Source organism: Balaenoptera borealis (genome assembly GCF_965194805.1).
Source record: "Balaenoptera borealis genome assembly, chromosome: 16".
Taxonomy (NCBI): Eukaryota; Metazoa; Chordata; class Mammalia; order Artiodactyla; family Balaenopteridae; genus Balaenoptera; species Balaenoptera borealis.
Genome location: NC_138872.1, coordinates 54,580,693 through 54,605,280, shown reverse-complemented (window position 1 = coordinate 54,605,280; position 24,588 = coordinate 54,580,693). Strand labels below are relative to the sequence as shown.

Below are 24,588 nucleotides of genomic sequence, written 5' to 3'. Positions count from 1 at the left end.
GCAGTCTGAGAAGGACCTGGGGCGTCCCCCCGCCAGGGCAAGCTCAGGGCTACCTGATGGGACAGCTCCCAGGGCACATCTGAGAGGCATATGACCACCAAGCAAAGCTCAGTGAGGATTCATTAAAGTAGTTGGGCATAGCAGTTGTTAATTTGTTTTCATTGCCGTAAAAATTCCACTGTATAAATATACCACGGTATTTTTACCCACTCGCTGTCGATGATTTGGGGCTACTATGAATACTGCTGCTATAAACATTCTAGTACACATCATTTGGTGAACATACGCATTTCTTGGGGCAAAAGAAGCCAGATATAAAAGAAAGCACGCTATGTGACGCCATTTATATGAAGTTGAAACACGTAAAATTAACCTATAGAAGTCAGTGCTGGGGAGGGTAACTGCTGGGGGGGAGGGTAGCTCTGGGTAATGATGTCCCAGATATATCCTCTCTGTGATAACCTATCAAGCTGTACTGGAGATTGGTTGCCTTTCTGTAGGTATATTATACTTCAATTTTTTTTTTAAATTAATTTGTATTGGAGTATAGTTGCTTTATAATGTTGTGTTAGTTTCTGCTGTACAGCAAAGTGAATCAGCTATACATATACATATAGTCCCTCTTTTTTGGATTTCCTTCCCATTTAAAGTTTTTGTTAAAAGTAAAACACTGGCAGTGCAGAGGCAGATGCAGAGGCAGCCCATGGCCTGCAGGGGGCGCAGCCACCTCATGAACTCTGCTCTCCCAGCTCCTGTCTGGAAACTTGCAGGCCAGGCCTCCTTGAAGTTTCAGGGCCGCTTGAGGAGCAGCAGATGCTCTGAGCTCACAGGCAGGAGTTCCCAGAGGAGCTGGGGCAAGGCCTGGCCACACTCACCTCTCCCGGCCCTCAGCTGAGCACCACAGCAGGCTGGAAATTCTGTTCTCAAAAGCTCTCAGCATCCCAAAGCAATACTACCTGAAAGAGAGCTCAGGATAGCAATGCTGGGTTCCCAGGGCCCTTCTCTCCACCTCCCCGAGGCTTGTACACACAGAAAGGGGCATTCTGGTCAAGAGTCAGGGCGAGCTGGGTTCAAGTCCTGGCACTGTCATTGCTGTCTGGGTGACCCTGAACAAAGCACTTTACCTCCATTTCCAGTTCTGTAAAAGGAGGAGGTGATACCACCCACCTCGCAGGGCTGCAGTGTCTGACTCAGAATGTAAGCAGTAGCTGTTATTCCTACTGAACGGAACTAGACAACACCAGCAGAGAGAGTGATCACAGAAGGGCAGCAGGAATTCATCTCCTTAGACCACCCAGCCTTGCCTCCTGGAGAAGCTGACGACAAAATTCATGCCAGGCCAGTGGCTGCAGCTCATGGACTTCTGGTCTGAGACATGGTGGCCGAGGTCAGCCTTGCCTTGATCAGCATGAAGATTGACAACAGTTGGAAACAATAGCCCAGGCCTGGGGCTGACCTCTTTCCAGATGCTCTGGGCTTTGAGATGTCCTACGATTCAGCACTTATGGTGCCAAGAAGGTTGGCAGCTACCTGGAACACCCAGGTCTGGTGGAGGGAAGATGTCATCTTGGGAGCCCTCTGAGTTCCACATCCCAGCTCTGGTACCTAATTAGCTGCATGGCCCTGAAGTAGCTACTTGACCCCTCAGAGAGCCATCTATTTCCCAGGGAAATCACCCATCTTATAGGATTTAAATGAGAGCCAAAGGCAGGCATTGTCAGGCATCTGGCATATAATAGAGCTCAGGGGGTGCTGGCTCCCCTCCTCTGGGTGACTCTGACCTAATGAGATGATAATGATAGAAACAATAATAATACCAGCTCATAGGTGAGGACTACTCCATGCCATGACAGCCCTACAGGCAGGTACGACTGTCCCCATTTTAGAGACAAGGAAACTGAGTCCTAAGACAAGGAAAGACAAGGATATCATCTTGCCCAAGGTCACACGGCCAGTTAGGGCTAAAAGTTGGATTTGAACTCAAGTCTGTCTAGTTTCAAAACTGTGCTTTTTACCCACCTGACTGTATTAAAACTTAAGCCACTGCCTCATCCCAGCCGTCGGGGGCAAGCCCTAGACATTGAGGATGTTTATGCCCCATTCCTTGTCCTTCATCCTCTTTCCAAGAAAGCTAACAACTCTCAACTCACCACATGGTCCCTGACTCTCCACCTTAAGTGCAGAGTTGAGCGCAGTCAAGGGAGAGAACAGGGGAGGTCAGAAAAGAAAGCTGTATGAGGCTGTCAGTGACCTGGGACTCCCAATATGCAGAAGTGCTCCAACCTTGTCCCTACTCTGCCCACAGAGCTTCAGTGTCGGCCAGAGCTGGAGATCAGGCCTGGCTCTGCCACGTACTAGCAGTGTGACTTCAGGGAAGTTAGGTGACCCCTCTGTACTGTGGTGTCCTCATTTATGGAAATGCAAATAACAATGGAAAGCGAAACTACCAGAAAATATCCTTGCAAGGGTTAAATGAGATAATGTGTTTGAAGTGCTTGGTGGAGTACTGACACATAAATCAGCACTTGAGTTTTAGCTATTATATCATCATCAACACCACCACCATCACCATCATCACCTTCTTTTTCATCACTATCATCCTCTGTTACCTTATCACCAATATCATCCATTATCATCGTCATCCTCCATCATCACCACCACCCTCCATCACCATCATCACAAATATCATCTGTTATCATCACCATCACCATCATCATCCCCATCATCCTCCATTATCATCGCCAACATCTTCCATTATCATCACCAACACTATCAGCATTCCAAGGAGAAAATGCGTATTGAAGGCATAGCACACCGAGGACAAGGAGAGGTGTGGTAAAACTTCCCTTCCGTGTAGAGCAGACATGAGTTCTAGCATCTTGGAAGCATAACTGTTTTCTCTAGCTTGCTCCTTAGACTCCATATGCCATTGTCTCAAGCACACAGGAGAATCCCAGGCATAGTACTATAGTCTCTAGTGCCTCCATTTCCCCAGAATATAGCCTCTGATCCCAGTATAGGGACCGGGCCCAGCCCCTCCAGACCTGAATTCCTAGAAGAGAGAAAAGGGCCCAAGTCCACCTCATCCTTAGGTTGCCCCCCAAAATGCAGAGTGGCAGATCCATGCTGCCAGGTCCTGCAAGAAGTATGAGTCTCATACCATCATTGGCTCCCTCCTCTCTGTTTAGCCAAATCATTCATTTAAAATAAATAAATAAATAAATTACCATCTTCTCCTTCTCAGGCCCTATGCTAGGAACTCAAGAAACAGTACAGAACAAGATGGTCCTTATCCCCACCCTCAGGGAGCCTTCAATCCAGTGGGAGCAGCTGGACACTAGACAGATAATTATAGCTGTAGTTATAGCTGCAATGGGTTCCAGGAGGAAAAACACAGGGAGCTTTGATAGTGTGTGAGATGGAGCCTGACCTAATCGAGGAACTCCAGGAAAGCTTCCCTGAGGAAGTGACACCAAAGCTGAGCCCTGAATCATGAGTAGGAATTCTCACAGTGAAGGGACAGGAAGAAGCTGGGGGAAAGCATTCTTGGAAAAAGAAAAAGCTGGTGCAAAGGCTTGGAGGCATTTTGCAGGGGAAACAATCTCCACTGAGGCAAGAGTGTTTGAGGATAAAGAGGAAGAGGTAAGAGATGAGGCTGACAAGATCAAGGGGGTTCTGACTTTGCCTGGTCTGTTAAGCCAAGTGAAGGAGTCTTGGATTTTATTCTTAAATTCCTGGAAGCCATTAAAGAAAAACTTAAAAGAAAAAAAATACCTGAGCCTTACCAATGCCTGCTTCATACACAGAAATAAGAAGGGCATTGAGCCTTGGCCGATGTCTTCTCTATCTCCTGGGAGTTATCCAAGTAAAACCAGAAGGGGACTCACACTCTCAGAGAGGGAGAGAGAAAAAAAAACCATTGACGGGCTGGGCAAGTTGACCAGGGAAGAAAGACACGCCAGGTACTTCTCTGAGCAGAGCATCGTTTCCTCCAAATCAAGAAGACCTGACAGCTAACTGGCAGTTGGGCATTCCACGCACCTGCTGCCATCTGCCCAAACCTTCTTTCCTCCAGCTTCCCCGTCTGCCCATGCCAGGGAGACCATACTTAAAACTGTTCACTCCAAACAGTGATGGAGTTGAATACTGATGTCTGCCAGGAATGCAGGCTCTCAGTGGTCCCCTTGGCTCCTCTCCCCTTGCTCAGAAGACGAGACATCCACGCTGGAGGTCAGATGGAGAATGAGAAGCTTCATGGAGCCCCCTTGTCCCTCCCTCCAAATGGTCTTTCCATCATGGGCAGTTTCAGGAAGTAAGATGACCCTGGATGGAACTTAAGTTAGCCTCCATCACTTGGACAGCCCTGCAGTCAAGTATCTGTCACTGAGACTTCCTTGTCGGGAGGCATTCTGAGTTGCAGAGCATTTTTATAGGGTTTTAAGTGTTGTTACTTTAAAGAATGACTGGAATAAAGCGGTTTGTAGAGGAAGTGCTTCAGGGGAGAGAAAAGAATTGTCAAAATTAGAATAACTTATTGGGAAGCAGGGAGAAGGGAAACTAGCTCATACTGAATTCCTACTAGGAGCAGGGTACTTTGCATGTGCTGCCTCTTTCAATTCTCACAATAATCCTATAACAGAAGAACTATGATCATCTCCATTTTGCAGATGGAGAAAACGAGGTCCAAGAGGATACTAATATCCCTCAGGGCACAGTGTTAAGTGACAGAGAAGGAACCTGAGCACACGTTCTATCTCGGTTCCCAACCCATGTCCATTCTTATGTTCCCACACAGGGTGCACATTCACTTCTAAAGTTCTTGACAGTGTTTAAAGAAACTTCTTAAAGTTGCTCACGAGTAATGGAGCCTCATGGTTAAAAATCTGGGCTTCAGAGTTGGACAGCCTGGGCAAGTTACTGAACCTCACTAAGCCTCTATTTTCTCATCTGTGAAATGGAGACAATGGTACTTCTCTCCCTGAGTTATAATGAGGAATAAATTTTTAAATCCATATAAGTTCCCAATTATGGTACCCGGCATTTGGTACATGCTTACTATTTGTAATGTCATCATTATTACTAAGCACAATCATCATTTACTCTAAGTATCGTAGGCAACCTCCAAGATGGTCCCTAAAGATCCCCACCTCCTGGTATTCACATCCTTGTATAATCCCCTCCACTTAGTGATTACTGATTTGCTTCTAATGAAAGGAATAAAGCAGAAGCAATGAGATATTGCTTCCAAGGTTAGGTTACAGAAAACTGCAGCTTCTGTCTTGGGTGCCGTCTCTCACTAACGGAAGCTGGTATTCATAAGCTGCCCTTTAGAGGGGCCCATGTGTCAAGGAACTAATGTCTCCAGCCAACAGCCAGTGAAGATCTGAGGCTCTTGTTCAGCCAGCCTCCTGTGTGAGTTTAGAAATGGCTCCTTCCCAGCAAAGCTTCAAGATGACTGCAGCCCTGGTTGACGTCTTGATTGCAGTCTGCGAGAGATCTTCAAACAGAGCCCCTGCGAAGCCACTGCACAACTCCTGACCCACAGAAACCGTGAGATGATAAATGTTTGTTGTTTTAAGCCACAAAGTTTTGGGGTAATTTGTTACACGGTGCTAGATAACTAATATGCTCATCCATATTTGTATTCACTCAACAGGCCTGTGCTTTATCAGCAGATCCAAAGGTGAATTTCAGCTCTGATCCTGTCTGGAGCATTATGAAAGACAAATTGGCATATCCAGAAGTAGTGAGGTACACTGTATTTCACACTCCAACACATGCAGCCTGACAGCCAAGACAGCCATATAGACAGGAAGCTGTCGCTCTACAGGATAAGATCTGAAGGGTGTGGAAACTGGAGACAATTAGATCTGAAAGAGCCTTAGAAATCTAAAGCAACTCCAGTGTGTTATAAACGGGGGTGGAGGGTAGGGGTGGGAGACATGCCTTATAGGATTAGCCGAGCGAGGCTTCCTCTAGGGACACCTGGAGCCAGACTTGGGGAAGAGTGGTGATCACAGATCAGCAGAGACCAAGTGTGTCTTGATGGACTAAGGATGTCTGCCAAGAGCGTCTGTTGGCATGTACATCAAGTTTGCCACCCCTACTGTGGTGCTTCTAGAATGACTCCAGAACAAAAGGTGACTATACCCCACTGTAGAACCCCAAGTCATAAAGGATTCTGAACTCTGACAATGAGAATATTTGCATCAATCCCCCCTACCTAACATGATGCTTTGTAAAATATTTTAAGGGCTCCCCTACACAGGGGCACAGACATGAAGGCTCTCGCTGGGGTTAGAACTCTGGGACACTGATGTGTGACCAATTTCATTGACTGTGACAGATGATGGGTTGTATCTGCCCTATGGTCACTTCTCAGAGAAAATTCTAAAGCAAGGGATCGGAAAAGGGTCTTCTGACCCACAAGCTGCTTACAGTCTTCGAAGGACAATTGTTCTCACCTTTCATTTGCCCTTCAGGACCTTGAGAATATCCCTTGTCCAGGAGGCCACTCAGCCCAAAGATCGCTCCTTCTTTTTTTTTTTTTTTTAACGGATCGCTCCTTCTTGCTCCCAGAAAGAGCCGTTTGCCAGAGGTCTCTGGAAGGTTACTTCATGCCAGGATGGCCTGTTCTGTGCACAATAGTGGCACATTTAGAAGCAGGAATAGCACAAGTAGCCCTGTGACCTTGGCAGGCATCCTTTATTGATCAAGACATTCTTTCTTAGGAACCTGGGTGTGGTCTCAAAGTCCAAGTACACACAGCACTTCCAGCACTGCCTACAAGCCATCGGCGTTAGCATGGAAATTAGATTTGAATCAAGTGCCTGCTTTGTCTTCCTTCCTGGCTCACGTGCTGAGTTTTGCAATGAGCCACCCTGGCTCTCTTTCCTCCACAGGCTTCACCTATGAAAAGTCGCACCTCACCTGCCAACCCTGGCTGGGCTCCAAGAGGCAGGAGAAGCAGCCAAACACACATCTGCCCATCTTCTCCTTGGCCTGGGAGGCAAACTCCTTGTTTCCAAGTGCGGCATGGATTGTAAGACTCCTTCAGCCTGCAGGACCACCAGGCACAGAAAAGTCATCCGTGTTCACAGTCTGAGAAATAATAAGGTCCAAGTTGCCCAGCCCCAGACACTTCATGGCCCACCTGGGCCAGGAGTCTTATAGGCATTGGGTCTCCGAAAGAGATTGGAAAAAGCATTGTAATGGCAAAAAGTGATGTCCCATGGGCTTGTCATGTGACTCACCATAGTGAAAGTTGCAAGTGTAGGATCCTGCCTGGGACAAGCACCCCTGTCATCACTACCTAAGAGAACGGGTTTTATGGGCTGAACTGTGCCTCCTCCAAAATTCATCTGTTCAAGTTCTAACCTCCAGTACCTCAGAATGTGACTATCCTTGGAGATACAGTCTTAAAGAGGTAATTAAGGTAAAATGAGGTCATATGCGTGGATCCTAATCAATATGACTGGTGTCCTAATAAGAGGAGATTGGGATGAAGACATACACACAGGGGGACGACAATGTGAGGACACAGGGAGAAGACAGCCATCTACAAGCCCAGGGGAGGGGCCTCATGAGAAAACAACCCTGCAACACTTTGATCTTGGACTTCCAGTCTCTAAAACTGTGAGAAAATGCATTTCTGTTGTTTCAGCTGCCTGGTCTGTGGTTAATTCATTACAGCAACCAAGCACAGTAATACAAAGGCTGACCAAGAAATTTCAGCCTAAGGAAGTACACAGTATCTACCTTTTCCAGGACACAGCAACTGGCCATGATCAAGAAGAAAGACACACAGCTAGGTGATAATCTCATCCTTGAGAGCTGAGAATATGTTTCCATGGCACTTGTCACATGGAACAGTTGAGAGATTCAAGCCAGCATGTATGGTTGTCAGCCGTAAGCTCGCTACTGAGTTGGGGGAAGATGCTTAATTTAAGACCCCAATCCAGCCTTAGATGACACTAGTGTAATGAAGGAGCCAAACAAGAAAAGAAAATTCAAGTCAGCATGGAAAGTACCACCACAGAGGTTGTGTGGACCAATGCAAGTGTAAAGAGGAATAACAAACTACGTCCTCCACTGCCAACAGTGAGCGTCTTTGGATATTTTTAGACTTACTATACTTGTGTGGGAAGCCCTGCACTGATAATCAATGACAAGATTGTGCGTGTGGCTACAACCATCACAAAGGGTACTTTTGCAATATCTATGGGAATTTAAAATGCTCTGACCTTTGCCCGAGCCATTCCACCTTCAGGGATATAGTGTACATGGATTTCCTTGCAAAATACAGCAAGAGGTATGCACACTGATGTTCACTGAAATATCGTTTCTAAGAGCAAATTCATGGAAACAGCCTAACTGTCGCGATCAAACAAATCATGGCACAGAGATAAGATGACATATTATGCAGCCATCGAGAAGAAAGGAATAGAACTGATTGTGCTGGGGACTTCCCTGGTGGTCCAGTTGGTAAGACTCCGCGCTCCCAATGCAGGGGACCTGGGTTCGATCCCTGGTCGGGGAACTAGATCCCGCCTGCATGCCACAACTAAAGAGTTCACATGCAGCAACTAAAGACCCAGTGCAGCCAAATAAATAAATATTTTAAAAAAGACCTGATTGTACCGATATAGAAAGAGCTCCAAGATACAAGAAAAAGAAGTCAAGTCACAAAAAAGTGTATTCTGTGTGACCACTTTGGTATCAGCGTTGAATACCAAAGTGCTGCTATACACATTCACACACACACTAGCATAGCCTTAGATGATCTTTGTAGAAGGAATTCAGAAAGCTAGTGGGAAGTAGGACAGGCTGGGCTGGGGGGCCGGGGGATGAGGCATTTTGTACCTTTCTGTCCCCCGTGAATTGTCTAACCAAGTGCATCTATAATGTCAGCAGGAGTTATCTAGGTAGTGGGATCACAGAATATTTTTTGTTTTCTTCCTGTATACTTGTATTTTGGAGAAACAAAGCTGTAGGTGTTGTTTTTTTAATCTATGTATGATGTATAGATGGGTGAGGTGTTTCTAGGTGTGTAAACAGGTATGCATGTGTTTTTTTTATCTCACCTCCTTGGAACCTCTGAGGGAGATTAGGAGAAAATCCCTCATGGGCTTCAACCTGTGGTCAAATGCTTCAATACACACCATTAGCAATTCTGCAGAGCACAGCGGGGATTTCTTTTGCGTTTCTCCCTTGAAAGGAAACCAGATCACAAGTCGCTCTGTGAATCTGAGACAGCTCCCATCTCTGGGGAGGACCCTGCCACCTGAGCATCTGAGCGGCCCCAACATGCAACAGACCCGTGCACGGAAACCACCTCTTGACTGGAGAAAAAAGGGCTTGTGGACAAGGGTCAAGTTCCTGGTGACTGAACTGGAGGATAGGGAGAGGGAAACAGAGGAAGGGAAGGGACCAGGATGTTGAAGACCAGTCTCTGCCTCTGCTTCTGGGCAAAATGCCTAGAGGGCAAGAGGAGGCAACTTCAGGCTCATAGACTGTTTCAGGAAACCCAACCTTCTCTGCCCGTGAGTACAGGTAACAGGGGTGGAGTGGTTCTAAGGAAATGGAACTACCCCACCTGCACCTCGACCTCTGGGCATGGCTCTGGAAGGGGGGGGCCTTTGGAATCAGAGTCCTGAGTTCGAATTGCATCTCTACCCTCTCCTAGCTGTGTGGCCTTGGACAAGTCACTTAACTTCTCTGTGCTTAAAGTCCTTGTTTTAGGGAAGGAGATGAGCAACAAACACGCCAACAAGCCAATCTAATGACAGCACCAAGATGTGACAAGTGCCATAAAGGAAATCAAACAGATGCTGTAACAGAGAAGAAGGGAGGTCTCTCTGAAGAAGATGGCATTTAAACTGTGACTCCATTTATACGTAGTGGAATAAGCCACATCTTGCCCATTGTATGAGCCCGGGTTCCAGGAGGGAACAGATGGTACACTCGAATTAGGATAATTTGAGAGGAATTTAATAAAGGGACTATTTGTAAAGGTGGGGATGGGGTTAGGGCAACCACAAGAGATAATACAGTGTTCTGGGGCTAGTAACAGTGGGATTTCAGGCTCTGCCACCATCTCTGAGCCTGAATACAGACAGAGAAGGTTGACTGCTGTCTTGTTTAGGAATGCAGCAGCCCATGGGAGGGAGCAGGGTCTGTAAATGCCCTGCCCTCTCCTCTTCCTCCCATAACCTGCATGGCTCTCCATTGCCCAAACCCAACCAGAAGCCAGTGGGCAAGAGAGCCTGGTACTCTGATCTATACAGGGAAGGCTCCCAGGTCACAAAGAGGGTAGAGAAGAGCAGTGGGTGGATCTGGAGAGAGAAACTGATGCTATCCATCCATCCATCCTTTTGCATCTCTGAGTCTTGGGCTGGCACCTCAGAGTTCACCAGCACTTCTAATCCTGCACTCGTAAGGCCAATGAGAATTACCTTGTGTATGTTTTATGCATGTCTGTTTAACTTTAATTCTCAGTGATTTTCTACGGATACACTTCTTCATGCAAGGGGCTTTCGCTATCTAGAGCTTGAGACGTTCCAGGTAATCGATAATGCTGCAGCTCTGATTCCAGGTTAAATAACTGAACATTTATTACCCATTACTGGAAGGCACACTGAGAACACTACTGCCAGCAGCACGCAGCCCCGTAAATGCTCGCAGCCTTCCCTCTCTCTGTTGGTCCACTCAGATTGGACAGTGTGAAGACTGCCCCGCTTTTAGAAATCAAACCCCCTTTGCTAGTCTAGCCTAAATTGGGATGAAAAACACCAAGGCTCTGGAATTTGCTCACCAAGCTGAGCCTCCAGGGAGGAAGTAACATTTGGCTGTGGAATCGGGAATGTTTGGCTGCCTCTTCCGTCACCTGCGCCTCCAAGGGAGACAGGGATGCAGAGCTGCAGTTCTATGGGTTGTGGATTCCTTACGCCCTCCCTACTGAGCTGCTGAAGCAAAAAGAAGTGGTCGCCTAAAAGTGGGGAAGCCAGGCTGGCCACCAGGTTGTGCAGTGAGAAGCAAGAGGACCTACATTTGGGTTGGGTGAGCTGATCTTTCCATCACATCCCTTCTGCCTGAGCTGACAGAAAGCTTCATACTAATGGCTGGGGAAGGACAATAGGGCCTGTGTCAGAAATTCCCTTCAGGGATAAGACACATTGTTTTGCAACTCTGCATCTCTAGGGAGACCTTTCTGCAATCAGAAAGCTGTGAAGCACCCACAAGAGAAGTAGCCATAAGGAATGCATCCTGAAGTACAAGCCCATCATAAGAGGGGAGAGTTAGGTACCATATGTACCCCAGCTCCTCGATATGGAGCTTGCGATTAGAGAGAGCAATAAGGCAGTGACTGGGGATCAAAAACAATCTAGAGAAAATCAGAACTAACTCCTTTAGGTGTCCCATCCCTACTCAGCATCTTGTAGATTAAGAGAAACCGCCAGTGCAATTACTTCAATCACTTATGCAAAGTAAGACCAGTTCCCAAATTGGAAGTGACCGTCCAGGCCACCTGGTAGGGAAGGCAGCCTGTCTCCAGGAGGCGGGTTGAGCATTTCCCTCTTCATTCTTTGGGTCTTTACTTGGTGGTGAGATGATCATAATCAAAATCACTACCTCCTTCATCAGCACCATCATCATCATCAAATCCGCCAAAGTAAAGGCATCCAGGAGAATTTTTCAGTTCTCCTTAAACTGGCTCTGGGGACCACAGATAAGCAGGCATCAAATACCCACATGCTAAAAGATATTCCCCAAAAAGGTTGTATGGTCACAGCATATTATAAGCATAGTAAAGGTGCTGATAAGCCCTGCAGTGAAGAAACCAAATTAGCTTTGTTCCCCAAACTTAGACAACCACAGTAACATGACTACCACCTTTTTAGAAAACTGCTCTGGGCACTTAACACTATGAATGCCCTACACAACAAATGTGGGGCACATTGCTTGAAGTTAGTGGTCCCCAACCATGGCTGTACATTGGAAGGTTTCAAAGATACTAACACCTGAGTCCCACCTCAGTGTAGATGAGCTACCAATGCAGATGGCGGCCAACTTGTCAACTTGACCCCTGCCATGTCTGCTTGAGACCATACCTAGCACTTCATCACCATCCCCCAAACGAAGCCAATGCCACAAAACACTAACCGGAAATGGACATGTTGCTGAACATTCACGAGGTGGTGGGAAGGGGAAAATGTTGCACATTAACAGTGCAGAGCTTCCCGACAATTCCCTTCAAAAATCTCTGATCTTTCCCCATAGTTTTCCTCCAAACGGCAGCTGCTTTGTTCTCTTTTCACTTCTTCTTCCATTGCTCTTCCCGCCCAGCGGTCTCTAAGCCTCTATTATCCTAACCAATTCCCTTTTGAAGCTAAGCTTATACAGCTCACTCAGGAAGAATAGTAGCGCTCTGTTCTTACTCAGATCGCCCCCAGGGGTCTTGCCCCCCAATCCAAAATAGCTTGTCAAAGTGCATTTTCCAAATCCATATCCACGAAAACATCCATTACAAAGAGTTCAATATGAATTCTTGCGGCTAGATGGGGAGGAAGACACCTTCATAAGACTAACTGGGAGGACTGGACTGAGAAAGATTAACCAGGAGGGCTGCATGGAAGAGGTGAGACTCCAGCCATCTCGAAATGATTCATGTAGAGAAAACAGGAAGAATCTGGAGGTTATGGACAGGGTCTGCACAAATCCCATAGCCTGGGAAAGGAGCTGTGGGAGGGGGGAGGAGGAAGAGAAGAGGGAGGTAGCGAAAGGTCTGTATTGTGATAGATTGAAGGCCTTCGACGGAGCAAATAATAATACCAAGAGTGTACCTTGCCCTCACCATGTGCCAGACACCGTTCCAAACACCTCATTTATCTTGCTTTGCTTAAACCCCACAACAACCCAGTGATGTGGGCACTGTTATCCCAGTGAGTCAGCAGCTGGCCTGGGATTTGAGTCAAGGCAGTTGTCTTCAGGGGCCATTTGCTTAACCACTGCATTAAAGAGTAACGAGCTAGAGCACCAATAAAAACAAAGCCAATTAAGCAGGCAGAATGACGAGATTCTGGGTTAACCCAGAATCTTGCTGTCACAGACAGGCGCTTGGACCAGCCGCAGCAGCATCGCCTTGGAGCTTATAAGAAATGCAGGCTCTCAGGCCTCACTCCAGACTTACTGAATCAGGTTCTGCATCTTAACCAGATCCCCCAGGGGCTTCCTCAACACATGAAAATGTGGGTGTTGCTGGTCTGGAAGTTGGGGGTCGATATCGTAAGTCTAGTTCTAGAAGGGACACTGTGGGTGGAAACAGAGCAGGTAAGAGCCCCGAGGAGCTGCTGGGTATAAATACATTGCCAAAGCCACCTACAGCTGGCAGCAGTCATCCCTGACAGTGAGCAAGACAGGCATGGTTAAGAGCCAGAGCCAGAGCCAGGTACTAATGGCTCTGCCACCCACTCAAATGTGTGACCTCCGGCGAGTTATGAAACACCAAAGACTCACTTTCACTGTCTAAAAGTGGAGGCAAAGGACAGTTCCTCACTGGGTTGTTGAGAAGATTAGGTGGGAAATTCTATTTCTGGTGCTTAGCACAGTGCCTCTTACGTATTAACCCCTCCACCAGCATTATCTATTACTACGACAATGTCAAAATTACAACTTATGGGCATTAAGCTGGCTCTGAAATCTCAGTTATAGTGACAATTCCTGGGAACACAGAAGAGGGTGCAGAGAAATGCAAAGTGCAGGTGAGCTAAATGTCCTCATCTTGCCTGGATGGAGTTCAAAGATGCCATTTCACTCTTGACTGACTATTAGAAAAACAAGGGTTACAGCAACCTTTTCAAAGAAGTGAAAGGCAACCACATGTATAATGCCTACCTTCCAAATCAGCAGGTAAGATAAAAGCAAATCAAACAGAATCTGCAACACCAAGAAGACAGAAAATAAATGAAACAGCAAGAAAAGTTCTTTTAGGGAATAACTTTTTAAATGACAGGTGATCAGACACATATAATGGCAAATATACTGATGCTGAACTCCTCAGTTAAAGGGCTACAGACAGGGTGAATAAACAAGATCCATCTATAGGCTACTTCCAAGAGACATCTGCATTTCCAAGAGGAAATTTAAAAAGAGTAACAATGAAAGGATGTGCCCTGGCCCATGGGAACCAAAGACAGATGGAAAGCAACACTGATTTTAGGAAAACCCAAGGCAGAAAGCATTACCCAAGCTCAAGATAGTCATTGTATATTAATAAAAGCTTCGTAACCAGTACTAGTCAGTAAATCTCCCTTGTGAGTCAAAGAACATGGACTCAAAATATATAAAACACAAACTATGGCCAGTACCAAGAGAAACCAACAGAAATATAGTAGCTCTGGGAGACCCTAACCAACCCATCTCAGATTAAAAAAGGACCCAAGGCCCTTATTGTAAAATTAATAAGGTTTGTCAGATAGAGAGCACAACTTTACAAGTGTCCAAAGGGTATTTCAGGAAAATTTAGCCAGACTTGCCCATTTATCGATCCATTCACCCACCCACCCAACCACCCAACCATCCACCCACCCAACCACCCACGCTGCTACCCATTTACCCACCCATCCATCCATCCACCTACCCACCCATCCATCCACCCACCCATCCACCTAACCAACCACCCATCCATCCACCTAACTGCCCACCCATCCATCCACTGACCCACCCATCCAATGTGCACTGAGAATCTACTCTCTACCAGGTACTACACAAGGTGCTGGGGATCCAATGAAATAGAAAGATACGGTGCTTGCTATTAGGAATTTTACAGACCTCCTCCAAGCACAAAGAAAAAAGTAGACAAAGTTGACAAAGTTTTTAAAAACAGAGGCATGGTCATAAACAATGGGGTGTGACAGAGTGTAACAGGAGTAATAATGTGTCAGCAAAGGTCTCAGGTTTTCATTCAACAAGACATGTGAAGACAAGTGAGCAAGATGTGGTTCTTGAAGAGCTTATATTTTAGTAAGAGAGAGTCGAGTAGGTAAACATGAGCACAAGAAAAGAATATGATTCCGGATAGTGCTAAGTGCCATGAAGAAGATAAAACAGAGCAATAGAAAAGAACCTGTGTGGGGCAGGAGAGACGCTGATTCTTTGGCCAGTCATCAGAGGCTCCTAAAAGGAGACAGCATTGGGTCTGAGAGCCTCCAAGGTCAGAAAGGTGCCTGGAGCCAGCTCATGTCAGGGTGTCTGGGCATTATTCTTAGAACCACGGGAAGCCTCTGGATCTGCCTGGGTACTTTGAGCGGGTAATTCCATATGGTTCTGCCTGGCCCAGAAGACGCCTTGGGTTCCCTGGGGAACCAGACACCCTTCTAAGCCAGAGCTACGTATGCCGGCAGGCTTGCAGCATCCACAGAGGCTCAGATGGTAAATCCTGCTCTAATTACACTGGTAATTATGAATCGACACTTGCTGAGCTGGAAAGAGCATTCCTTCTGTTAGGAAATGATCGCTGGGAAGCCAGTCCCAGCCTCTCAAACAGGGAGGGTGCCGTGAATTTACAAACAGCGGATGGAAGGAGGTGAGATGGGAGCATAGGCACCACCCTGAGAAGTAAGTGAGGAGACTGGACGCTGGGAAAGAGACTTGCTGGAACGTCCACACCACCTCTTCCTGTCCTCAAGGCAGCACCAGAAAGAACAAATCCCACAGTCAGTCGGACCCAAATTTTAATCCTTGTCCTCCTCCAGGGAGCTGGGTGACCTGGAACGGTTATTTGCCTCTCTGGGTGTGAGGCTCCCCACCTGCAAATGGGTTTACTAATGACCTTTCTTGTGGGAGTCCACCGGGCACACAGTAGATCTGAGAAACGCCAGACCCTTCTCTCTGGGTTCTCCCACACCTCTTGGTCAGAAGCTCTGGAGGGAGGAGGAAGGAAAAGAGGATAAAAGGAAGGGAGCTGCCAACCATAGAGGTTATTATGCTCCCCGGTGATGCTGCAAGGGAGTTAAAGAACCCGTGATGATAAGATTCTCGCCCGGTGTTCCCTGTGACGGAGAACAACAGAGACACGAGAGCAGAGCATCCACCAGAACGCACAGAGGAGGCAGAAGAAGGCAGGTGATCAGAGGAATAAATCCACTGCAATCTGAAAAACAGCCTGCCTGCTTTCATCCATCTGGGAGGTGATGCAAGGACTCACACTCCGGCCAAAAACACACTTTTTTCTACCCAAACCACCCTGAGTGCAGCCATGGGCGTGGCAGGTTTCCAGAACAGACCCCCTTGGGGCTAATCAATCTTCTCCTTGGCCTGGCCATGTCTCCCAGTTCCTCAGCCCCCACTCTGAGCTAAGCTTGAGAAATATGCCACTGCCAAGGAGATTTATCCATTTAAAAGGTCAGAGAATTACTGCCATTGAAACCTGTGCAAGGAGCAGGTGTAAATATGCCCCAGCTCCCCTTTGTGCTTTATCATGCTCAGGAGAGGAAACCTGGGGGAAGTTACTTTCCAGGCAGAGCATTTAACCACTTGGTGCCTGGGGAGCCAGGAACTCCCTGGGGACAGGACCTACCTGCCCATGTCACCTGTATCACCCTCTTCTCCCTCTCACCTGAGAAGCATCCCATCTCCAGCTTCCTGGGCTGCCAGCAATGCTAGGAACCTAGAGCCTCCCTGTGCAGTTTTGTGCAGCATCCTACTGGGGTTAGAAAGATGAACAACTCCACACAACAAATTCAGACCTCACCCCAGTTACTGCCAAAGTATTGAGAATGCAGGATACAAAGTCAGTTAAAAAACAATCACCTTGACCGTAGGTGCCAGATCATCTGTTTTGCAATATGCTTCCTAGTGGTTTTACTAGGAAGAGAGAAGAGTGGAATGTCATTCCCCCAAAAAAGAATTCTCATTTTCTCACAACTGACTTAGAAGTTCCCAGCATCTCAAGATGTTCTAGGGACTGTCTAGGTCTAGGAAAACCCAAACTGTAATGGGTTTTTTAAAAAATCACCACACTAGTGTGGAAAATGTTGACGGCTGGGGGAGTCTGGAGAAGCCTGCAGACACAACAGGGAGAATCCAGGCTGCAGAGATGCATAGACCCGGGTTCAAATTTCAGCTCTGCTGCTTACAAGCTGTGTGACTGTGGGCAAGTTACTTCACCTCTCTGGGCTTCCACCCACAAACCCTGGTAGGAAAAGAGGGATGATGAGACCTAGTCTGTTTATGTGCTGTGGAGACTGAGACTAATTCAAGTATTATCACACGGCTTACAGCTAATACCCAATGAATTTTTATTACTTTGTCAAGTTGACCTTGTCAGACCTGAGAGAAAGAGAAAGAGATTGAGTAACCAGTTCAAACAACCTATCAGCAAATCAAATGACTACTCAATCAACTGGCCCAGCAACTGCACAGACTCTTCAGAGTTTAAAGGTCAAGATGCCACATGGAATGAGGGAGACAGGCCAGGAATGATACATTTGGTCCCTTGAGGTGAGAGGAGCCTAACTGCCCTCCACTTTCCCTGCACTCCTGCTTTCCCCGGGGCAGTGCACAGAATAGGATGTGCTAAATGGGGCTGACACCCCCAAATGCAGGAAAGCATGGTGGTTGGAAACACAGGCCCTGGAGCCAGCCTGCCAGGCTTCAAATCCCAGCAGACACCAGAGACCTTGCCGAGACTCCTTTTCCTCTTGTTATAGATGGGAAAGTTTTGCAGTTCTTCAAAAAGTTAAACACAGAATTACTATATGACCCTGCAAATCCACTGCTAGGTATATACCCAAAAGAAGTGAAAACAGATGTTCAAACAAATACTTGTACACACATATTCAGAGCAGCACTATTCACCATAGCCAAAAGGTAGAAACAACCCAAATATCCACCAACAGACAAATGGATAGACAAATGTGGTCCATCCGTACAATGGAATATTATTCATCCATAAAAGGAGTGAAGGGACTTCTTTGGTGGTCCAGTGGTAAAGAATCCACCTTACAATGCAGGCAACGCAGGTTTGATCGCTGGTCAGGGAACAAAGATCCCACATGCCGCGGGGCAACTAAGCCCCCCTGCCACAACTACTGAGCTCACGAGCCTCAACTAGAGAGCCCACGTGCCGCAAACTACAGAGCCCACGTGCCCTGGAGGCTGCAAGCCACAACTAGAGAGAAGCCCACATGCCGCAACAAAAGATCTCGCATGCCACAACTAAGACCCAATGCAGCCAAAAACAAATAAAATAAATAATTTTTTTTAAAAAAGGAGTGAAGTACTGACACAGCTACCACGTAGATGAATCTCATAAACATTATGCTCAGTGAAAGAAACCAGTCACAAGTGGCCACACATTGTTGGTTCCATTTATATGAAGTGTCCAGAACAGGCAAATCCAGAGAGAGAGAAAGCATATTAGTGGTTGCTTAGGGCTGGGAAGAGGGGGAATGGGAAGTGAGTGCTAATGGGGTTACCTTTTGGGGTGATGAACATGTTTAGAGGCAGTGGGTGCACAACACTGTGAATATATCAAATGCCACTAAATTGTTCACTTTAAAACGGCTACTATTATGTTATACGAATTTCACATCAATAAATTACTTCCCAAAAAACCCCACAGTTCCTCAAATTCTTCTACCAATAACCGGCAGCCAACAGCAGGAGCCTGGGGAGTGCGGCTCCAGGGGACAGAACGCTGGGAGGAGGGGAGGGCGCCGTGGAGCACAGAGCCCACTCTAATCACCCCTCAAATGACAGAGACCCCAGATTCAGACTCTCCGTGAAGCCTCCTTCGCCACTTAAACCATCTCCAGTCCACTCAAGGGCCAGCCACACGTCTCTCCAATCCCATCACACAGGAAATTTACATGTTTAATAAAAAGCTGCCGTCTTGACACTAATCTTAGAAAAAAAAATTCTTACATTTGTATTAATTTTCCTTCCCGGTTTTAATTGAAGAGAGCATACAGCATCACAAGGGAAATAAAACCTTACTTTGTCTATCTGAGGGCCATGTGGCTTTATTAGAAATTACATTAGTTCCTCATTAAGCAACAATAATAATGTAGAGTTGGAATCAATAAAAAAAAATGTTTTGCCCCAAGGTACAGATCCATTTGGTTCAATTATATTCTTACATGGCCAAACTCTGGTGGCTCCAATGCTAATAAAAATGTGGCGTGATGCCGGAAGATGGGGGCTTCCTTTATTTGCCTTCAAATGAATGATGAAATAGAGGGAAGGGCTTGATTCCCATCCTCACAACCACTCTCATCATTCCTAATGAGAAGCCACCTAACCACCCATCTAGAGCTCATACATCAAAGGTGCAAATAAGTTTCATCTCACCAGCCTTCCCTGATCAATCAGTAGTAGTTCAACCTGTTCTCTCTAAGGGTTGAGTTGTGCTATGGTTGATTACAGGTGTCTGCCTTGGGCATGGGATTGCACGGCCATGCCTGGTAACAAGTTTGTGCCAGTTATGTCCAGGAGCCCCTCCAACTGGGAGGGGAGGTTAAGAAAACTATAGGCTATGAGCACTGGTAATTCCCACCCTTCTCCTTAGCGTGCCCACTGCATGGCTGGGCTGGGTTTGCACAGTAATAGAGAGGATGAGACTTTTTTTACCTCTTCATTTCCATCAGACTTAACAAAAATCCTAAATCAGGACAAAATGAGTACTTACCTCACCCTCGACCAGGCTGTATGGCAGGGACAGTAGATCCTGCATAAAAAAATACAAAGACAAGAAATGTTGAGTTTCGCATTGAAACAATTGCTTTTCCTTTGTTTTTCTCTTAGACAAAATAACTATGCTCCTTGGAAAGAAATATTTGATTCATTTATTTCAAAAATGTTGATGCGGTGCCTAACACAAGCCAGGTGCTATTGTAGGCTCTGTGTTTTTAGCAATAAACGGATGGCAAGTCCCTGCCACTGGGTGGGAGAGAGGAGGAAGGACGTGGCAAATAAGGTAATAAATAACCATAAATGAAGATAATGTCAGATAGTAATAAGTCCAATGATGATAACAAAATGGGTTGTGGGATGGAGAATGACAGGTGCTACTTTATGTTGGGGAGGGTTGAAGGTGAATGACAAGAAGGAGCCAGACATATCTGGAGTAGGTATTTTCAGTGTAGAAACAGCAGTTACAAAGGCCCTGGGGCAGGCACGAGTGGACAAGGGCCAGGAAGCAGGAAGTTTGGAGTATCAGGATAGTCAGACATCAGGGAGGCAAGCAGGGGCCAGATCATGTCTAGCCTTGAAGGTCAACATATGGAATTTGGGTTTTCTCTAAGCAAGTTTGGAAGCCACCAGAAGATTTTAAGCACACATTCACGGAACCAAAAGCCACACCCTACTCAGTAGGCCCTAAGAGCCCCCATGCTGTGGACTGACCCACGCACATGCTCCACTTGTTCTCAGAATGCCGAACCAGCTCCCAGCACAGGAAGGGCCCTGGCTGAGACGAAAGGGAAAAGGTGAGTTGCACAGACACTTTGTGAAATGCAAATCCCAGGGCCAGGTGGCCCCCGGGCCTGGGACATCACTATCCAAGCCAAGTAAACCTTCTCTTCCTTCCTGTCTCTCTCTGCCCTCTGCTCGCACTTCCACCATATTTCCTATTGGTCGAGATGGTTTCCCACCTAAAGGGAAAGAAGACACCACAAGCTCCCCTTTTCCCTGCCCAAAGCTCAGATTGAGCCCCTTCATCACATGCCTGTGGCCTCCCCAAGCACCTCGGACTCCAAGGCAGAGAAACAAGAGAACCCCTTTCCTGGACTCTGCTGAACCAAAGAAAATGCCCTGGCACTGGCTAGTCCCAGCCAGGGCTCCAGGCCCAACAAGCTGCAGGGAGCTTAACCAAGCCAGTATCTTAAAGACAAAGCGATGGGAGGTTGCTCTGCTTTGCTGCCCAAGGTCTTGGACACAGCAGACCAGGCCACCTGAGAAGACAACGTTCCACCGTCACCTCCCATCCATCCCAGGCTGAGCTCCGGGCTCCCCTCCTACTTCACAGGGTGGTCATGGGGATTAAGTGAGATACCACACACCTGGTTCATGGCCACCACTCAGCAAAGGCCCCAGCATCAAGAGCTGTTATTAGCCTAGACCAGCATCTTTGCCCAAAGCATCTTTGCCGCAGGCCTTTTTGCCATAAACATTTTCGCCACAAATATTTTCACTGCAAAACTAATTGGCTGTAGAGCAATTTTACTGTAAAAGATAAAATAACAAAAAAGTAAAGAGGGATGTTAAAAAGGACATAATGAAACATGAAAAATGAATAACAAAATTTAAGACTATCGTGAAATACAAAATATTTTCACACATTTAAAATGCATGCAAAGGGCTTCCCTGGTGGCGCAGTGGTTGAGAGTCTGCCTGCCAATGCAGGGGACACAGGTTCGAGCCCTGGTCTGGGAAGATCCCACATGCCGCGGAGCAACTGGGCCCGTGAGCCACAACTACTGAGCCTGCGCGTCTGGAGCCTGTGCTCCGCAACAAGAGAGGCCGCGATAGTGAGAGGCCCGCACACCGCGATGAAGAGTGGCCCCCGCTTGCCGCAACTAGAGAAAGCCCTCGCACAGAAACGAAGACCCAACACAGCCAAAAATAATAAATAAATAAATAAATTTATAAAATGCATGCAAATATTATACAATGGAATATTACTCAGCCATAAAAAAGTATGAAATAATGCCATTTGCAGCAACATGGATGGACCTAGACATTCTCATACTGAGTGAAGTAAGTCAGAGAAAGACAAATATCACATGATATCACTTATATGTGGAATCTAAAAAAACTGGTACAAATGAACTTATTTACAAAACAGAAATAGAGTCACAGATGTAGAAAACAAACTTATGGTTACCAAGGGGGAAAGGGGAGGGGAGGAATAAAATGGGAGACTGGGATTGAGATATACACACTACTGTATATAAAATAGATAACTAATAAGAACCTGCTGTATAGCACAGGGAACTCCACTCAATACTCTGTAATGACCTATATGGGAAAAGAATCTTAAAAAGAATGGATATATGTATATGTGTAACTGATTCACTTTGCTGTACAGCAGAAACTAACACAACATCGTAAACCAAGTATACTCCAAAAAATTAATCTAAAAAATAAAAATGAAATAAAATGCGTGTAGATTCACAGCAATACTGAGCAAATAACTGAGAAGGATCCATCTCAAACACCAGGATACGTGTTTGTAACTGAGCTCTGTATCACTGGTGCTTCTTCTTGGCAGATTGTCACATGGCCGTTGGTGAATGTTCCAAAGTTCTGTTGGAAACATGGGTTCAACTTTGCGCCTTCAAATCACCGAAGGATTTGCAAACTGATGCTATCGTTTTCTAGTATAATATGTGATTTGGCTTTGCACTCTCAATTTCACATTTCCAGTAAGTTTTATCACCGTGTTTTCTATCAACTACTTCGATAGAGTAGTTGTTACCATCCACTGTTTTAAGACGACCACATCTACTCATCACTGTTTAGACCATCATGAGGGCGAAGATGGATGGAATATAAAAATGGGAGTCCTGAGTCAGTGAAGAAACGAAACCAACTGTTTTCCAGTTATTTTATCTTTTACAGCAAAATTGCCTTAAGGCCAATTAGTTATGGGGTGAAAATGTTTGCAGCAAAGATGTTTACAGCACAGAAGCTTTAGGGCGAAAATACCTAGAACCATTATTAGTATGTTTATTACCACTGTTGGTCAAGTCCATGCCCCACAGATTAACAATGAACGTGGGCTAGGACTAGCCAGCACAGACCGTCCACATAAAGAGAAATCTTCGGGGACATGACAGAGCTAGAGCCACAATTTGGAAACAGGTAACTCGTGGAATAAATGTTGAGCTGCTTCTCCTACCACCTCCCAAAGGCTGATAGACCAGGCACGCCTGTGGCGTTTCTCTCCTGTTTGCAAAGTGTAAACAAGAAGGCTTGTCCTGCCTGCCTGTGTTGAAAGGCACAGGCAGGGTAGAGCACCCGTCTTCTCCTCCCCCATCAGTGCCTAGTCCATGGGGCAGGCTCAGGTGGGTCTCTGACCTCAGCTTACAAGGGAGGCACAGGCTGAAAGGTGGGCAGAGGCAAGGTGGAGCCCAGGGTCTGCATACAAGGGGGTGGACCAACAGAGATCTTTCTCCTGGGGTCTCAGAACCGAGCCCTGTGCCTCCCCAGGTCTTTCCTCTGTCCAGCATCCCTCCCCTTATCTCCAAACCCTCCTTCTACGCCAGCTCCTCCTCTGAGCCCCTCTCTTCCTTGCTCCCTCACCTCCTTTAGCAACTGTAAAAGCTCAGTTCTTTTTGCTTCTTTCTGTCCACCCTCCAGAACTGTGCTCAACATTGGAGACACAGTGAGAAGAACAAATGGACATGGTCCCCAAGGGCACTTACAGTCTGGAGGAGAAGCAGACAGGAATTAGGGAATCACAAATCCAAGTAAGGCTACAGCTCCAAGGAAGAGAATGTGAGGGCCCTCTGCCTTCTCATTTACTCCTCAACGCCCGCCCCCACTCCCCTTACCCAGACAGCTTTATTGCACAGCCCAGGACCCTTGTCCCTTCTCACCTTGCCAGGAACCCTCTGCAGTGAGTCTATCTGTCCCCTCTCTGACATCTTTTCCCAAAGCCCTTCGTCCTTTGGGCTCCGTTTCCTATGCCCATTCCGGGAACGCCAGCATCCTCTAGGAATCCGCCTCTGCATGCACATTACTCCCCCTCCCTTGGAACCATTTCCTGTCCCATCCAGACCTCAACCCCTACCTCCTCTAGGACCCCCGTATGTGTGTGTCTGGTCCTGGCTGCCATCCTGAGCTCCAGACCCAACAAACTGACTGTCCGCTTGCTCTCTCCACATGGGTGTCCCACTGACATTTCAACATCACACGGTCCAAGCCATGCCCTCCTCTTTCCACCAATTGTGCCTCCTCATCTCCTGGGTTGGAGAAGTGCACCCCAGTTCTGCCAGCCCCCTGAGCCTGAAGCCTGGGTACCTCCTCTCACTCATCCCCATGTTCCAACCCCTCTTGATCCACGGCAGCTGTGCCTCTTGCACTGCACTCTCCCCCCCTGGTCCGGTTACTGCATAATAACTGCATAATAATAGATGCTTCAAAGGCTTCTGGACAAGTCTCTTTGTGCTACTGAAAACAATTTGGCTGAAAGCAAAGGGACCAGAAGGACAATTTGGTCAAAACGAATATTCCATTGCTGTTGTTTTTCTGAGTGTTGGTCATCTTAGTGAGCCATGATGTGGTTTTAAAGAATTTTTATGCACTAGGATCTGTTTATTCCCCCATATTCCGAGTTTCATTTTATTTTGTTTGTTTAAGAAATCGAGACCTAGTATTGCCAGGCTCAGCTGTAACTAATGGCAGACACTGGGCAATGAAAAGAAAGAGTCTCCTATAAAAATCTCATTCATAGCATTCATCTAGAGAGCCTCATATAACAGTCCCTTGAAAAGCAATGTACGTGCTGCCCTGTCAAAATCCACTTTGCAGTATGTGTGATCCTGGAAAGGTAGGGTCTCCATTGAATCCATACAAATCACGATC

The 24,588-nt window shown here is 46.6% G+C and overlaps 1 protein-coding gene and 1 long non-coding RNA gene across 23 annotated transcripts in view; one reads left to right on the top strand and one right to left on the bottom strand.

Moving 5' to 3' along the window:
• RBFOX1 (RNA binding fox-1 homolog 1) overlaps positions 1 to 24,588 on the bottom strand; it is a 2,204,510-nt gene that overhangs the window by 1,952,044 nt on the left and 227,878 nt on the right. For all 22 annotated transcript variants that reach the window (XR_014236073.1, XR_014236074.1, XM_082362282.1 and 19 more), the window contains exon 2: positions 19,688 to 19,726. Coding sequence is in view for 19 of the 22 variants with exons in the window: in XM_082362255.1 (XP_082218381.1) it covers positions 19,688 to 19,726 (39 nt within the window). In the remaining 3 variants the exon portion in view is untranslated. The remainder of the gene's footprint in view (positions 1 to 19,687; positions 19,727 to 24,588) is intronic.
• LOC309614217 overlaps positions 1 to 24,588 on the top strand; it is a 272,619-nt gene that overhangs the window by 51,628 nt on the left and 196,403 nt on the right. The window lies entirely within an intron of this gene.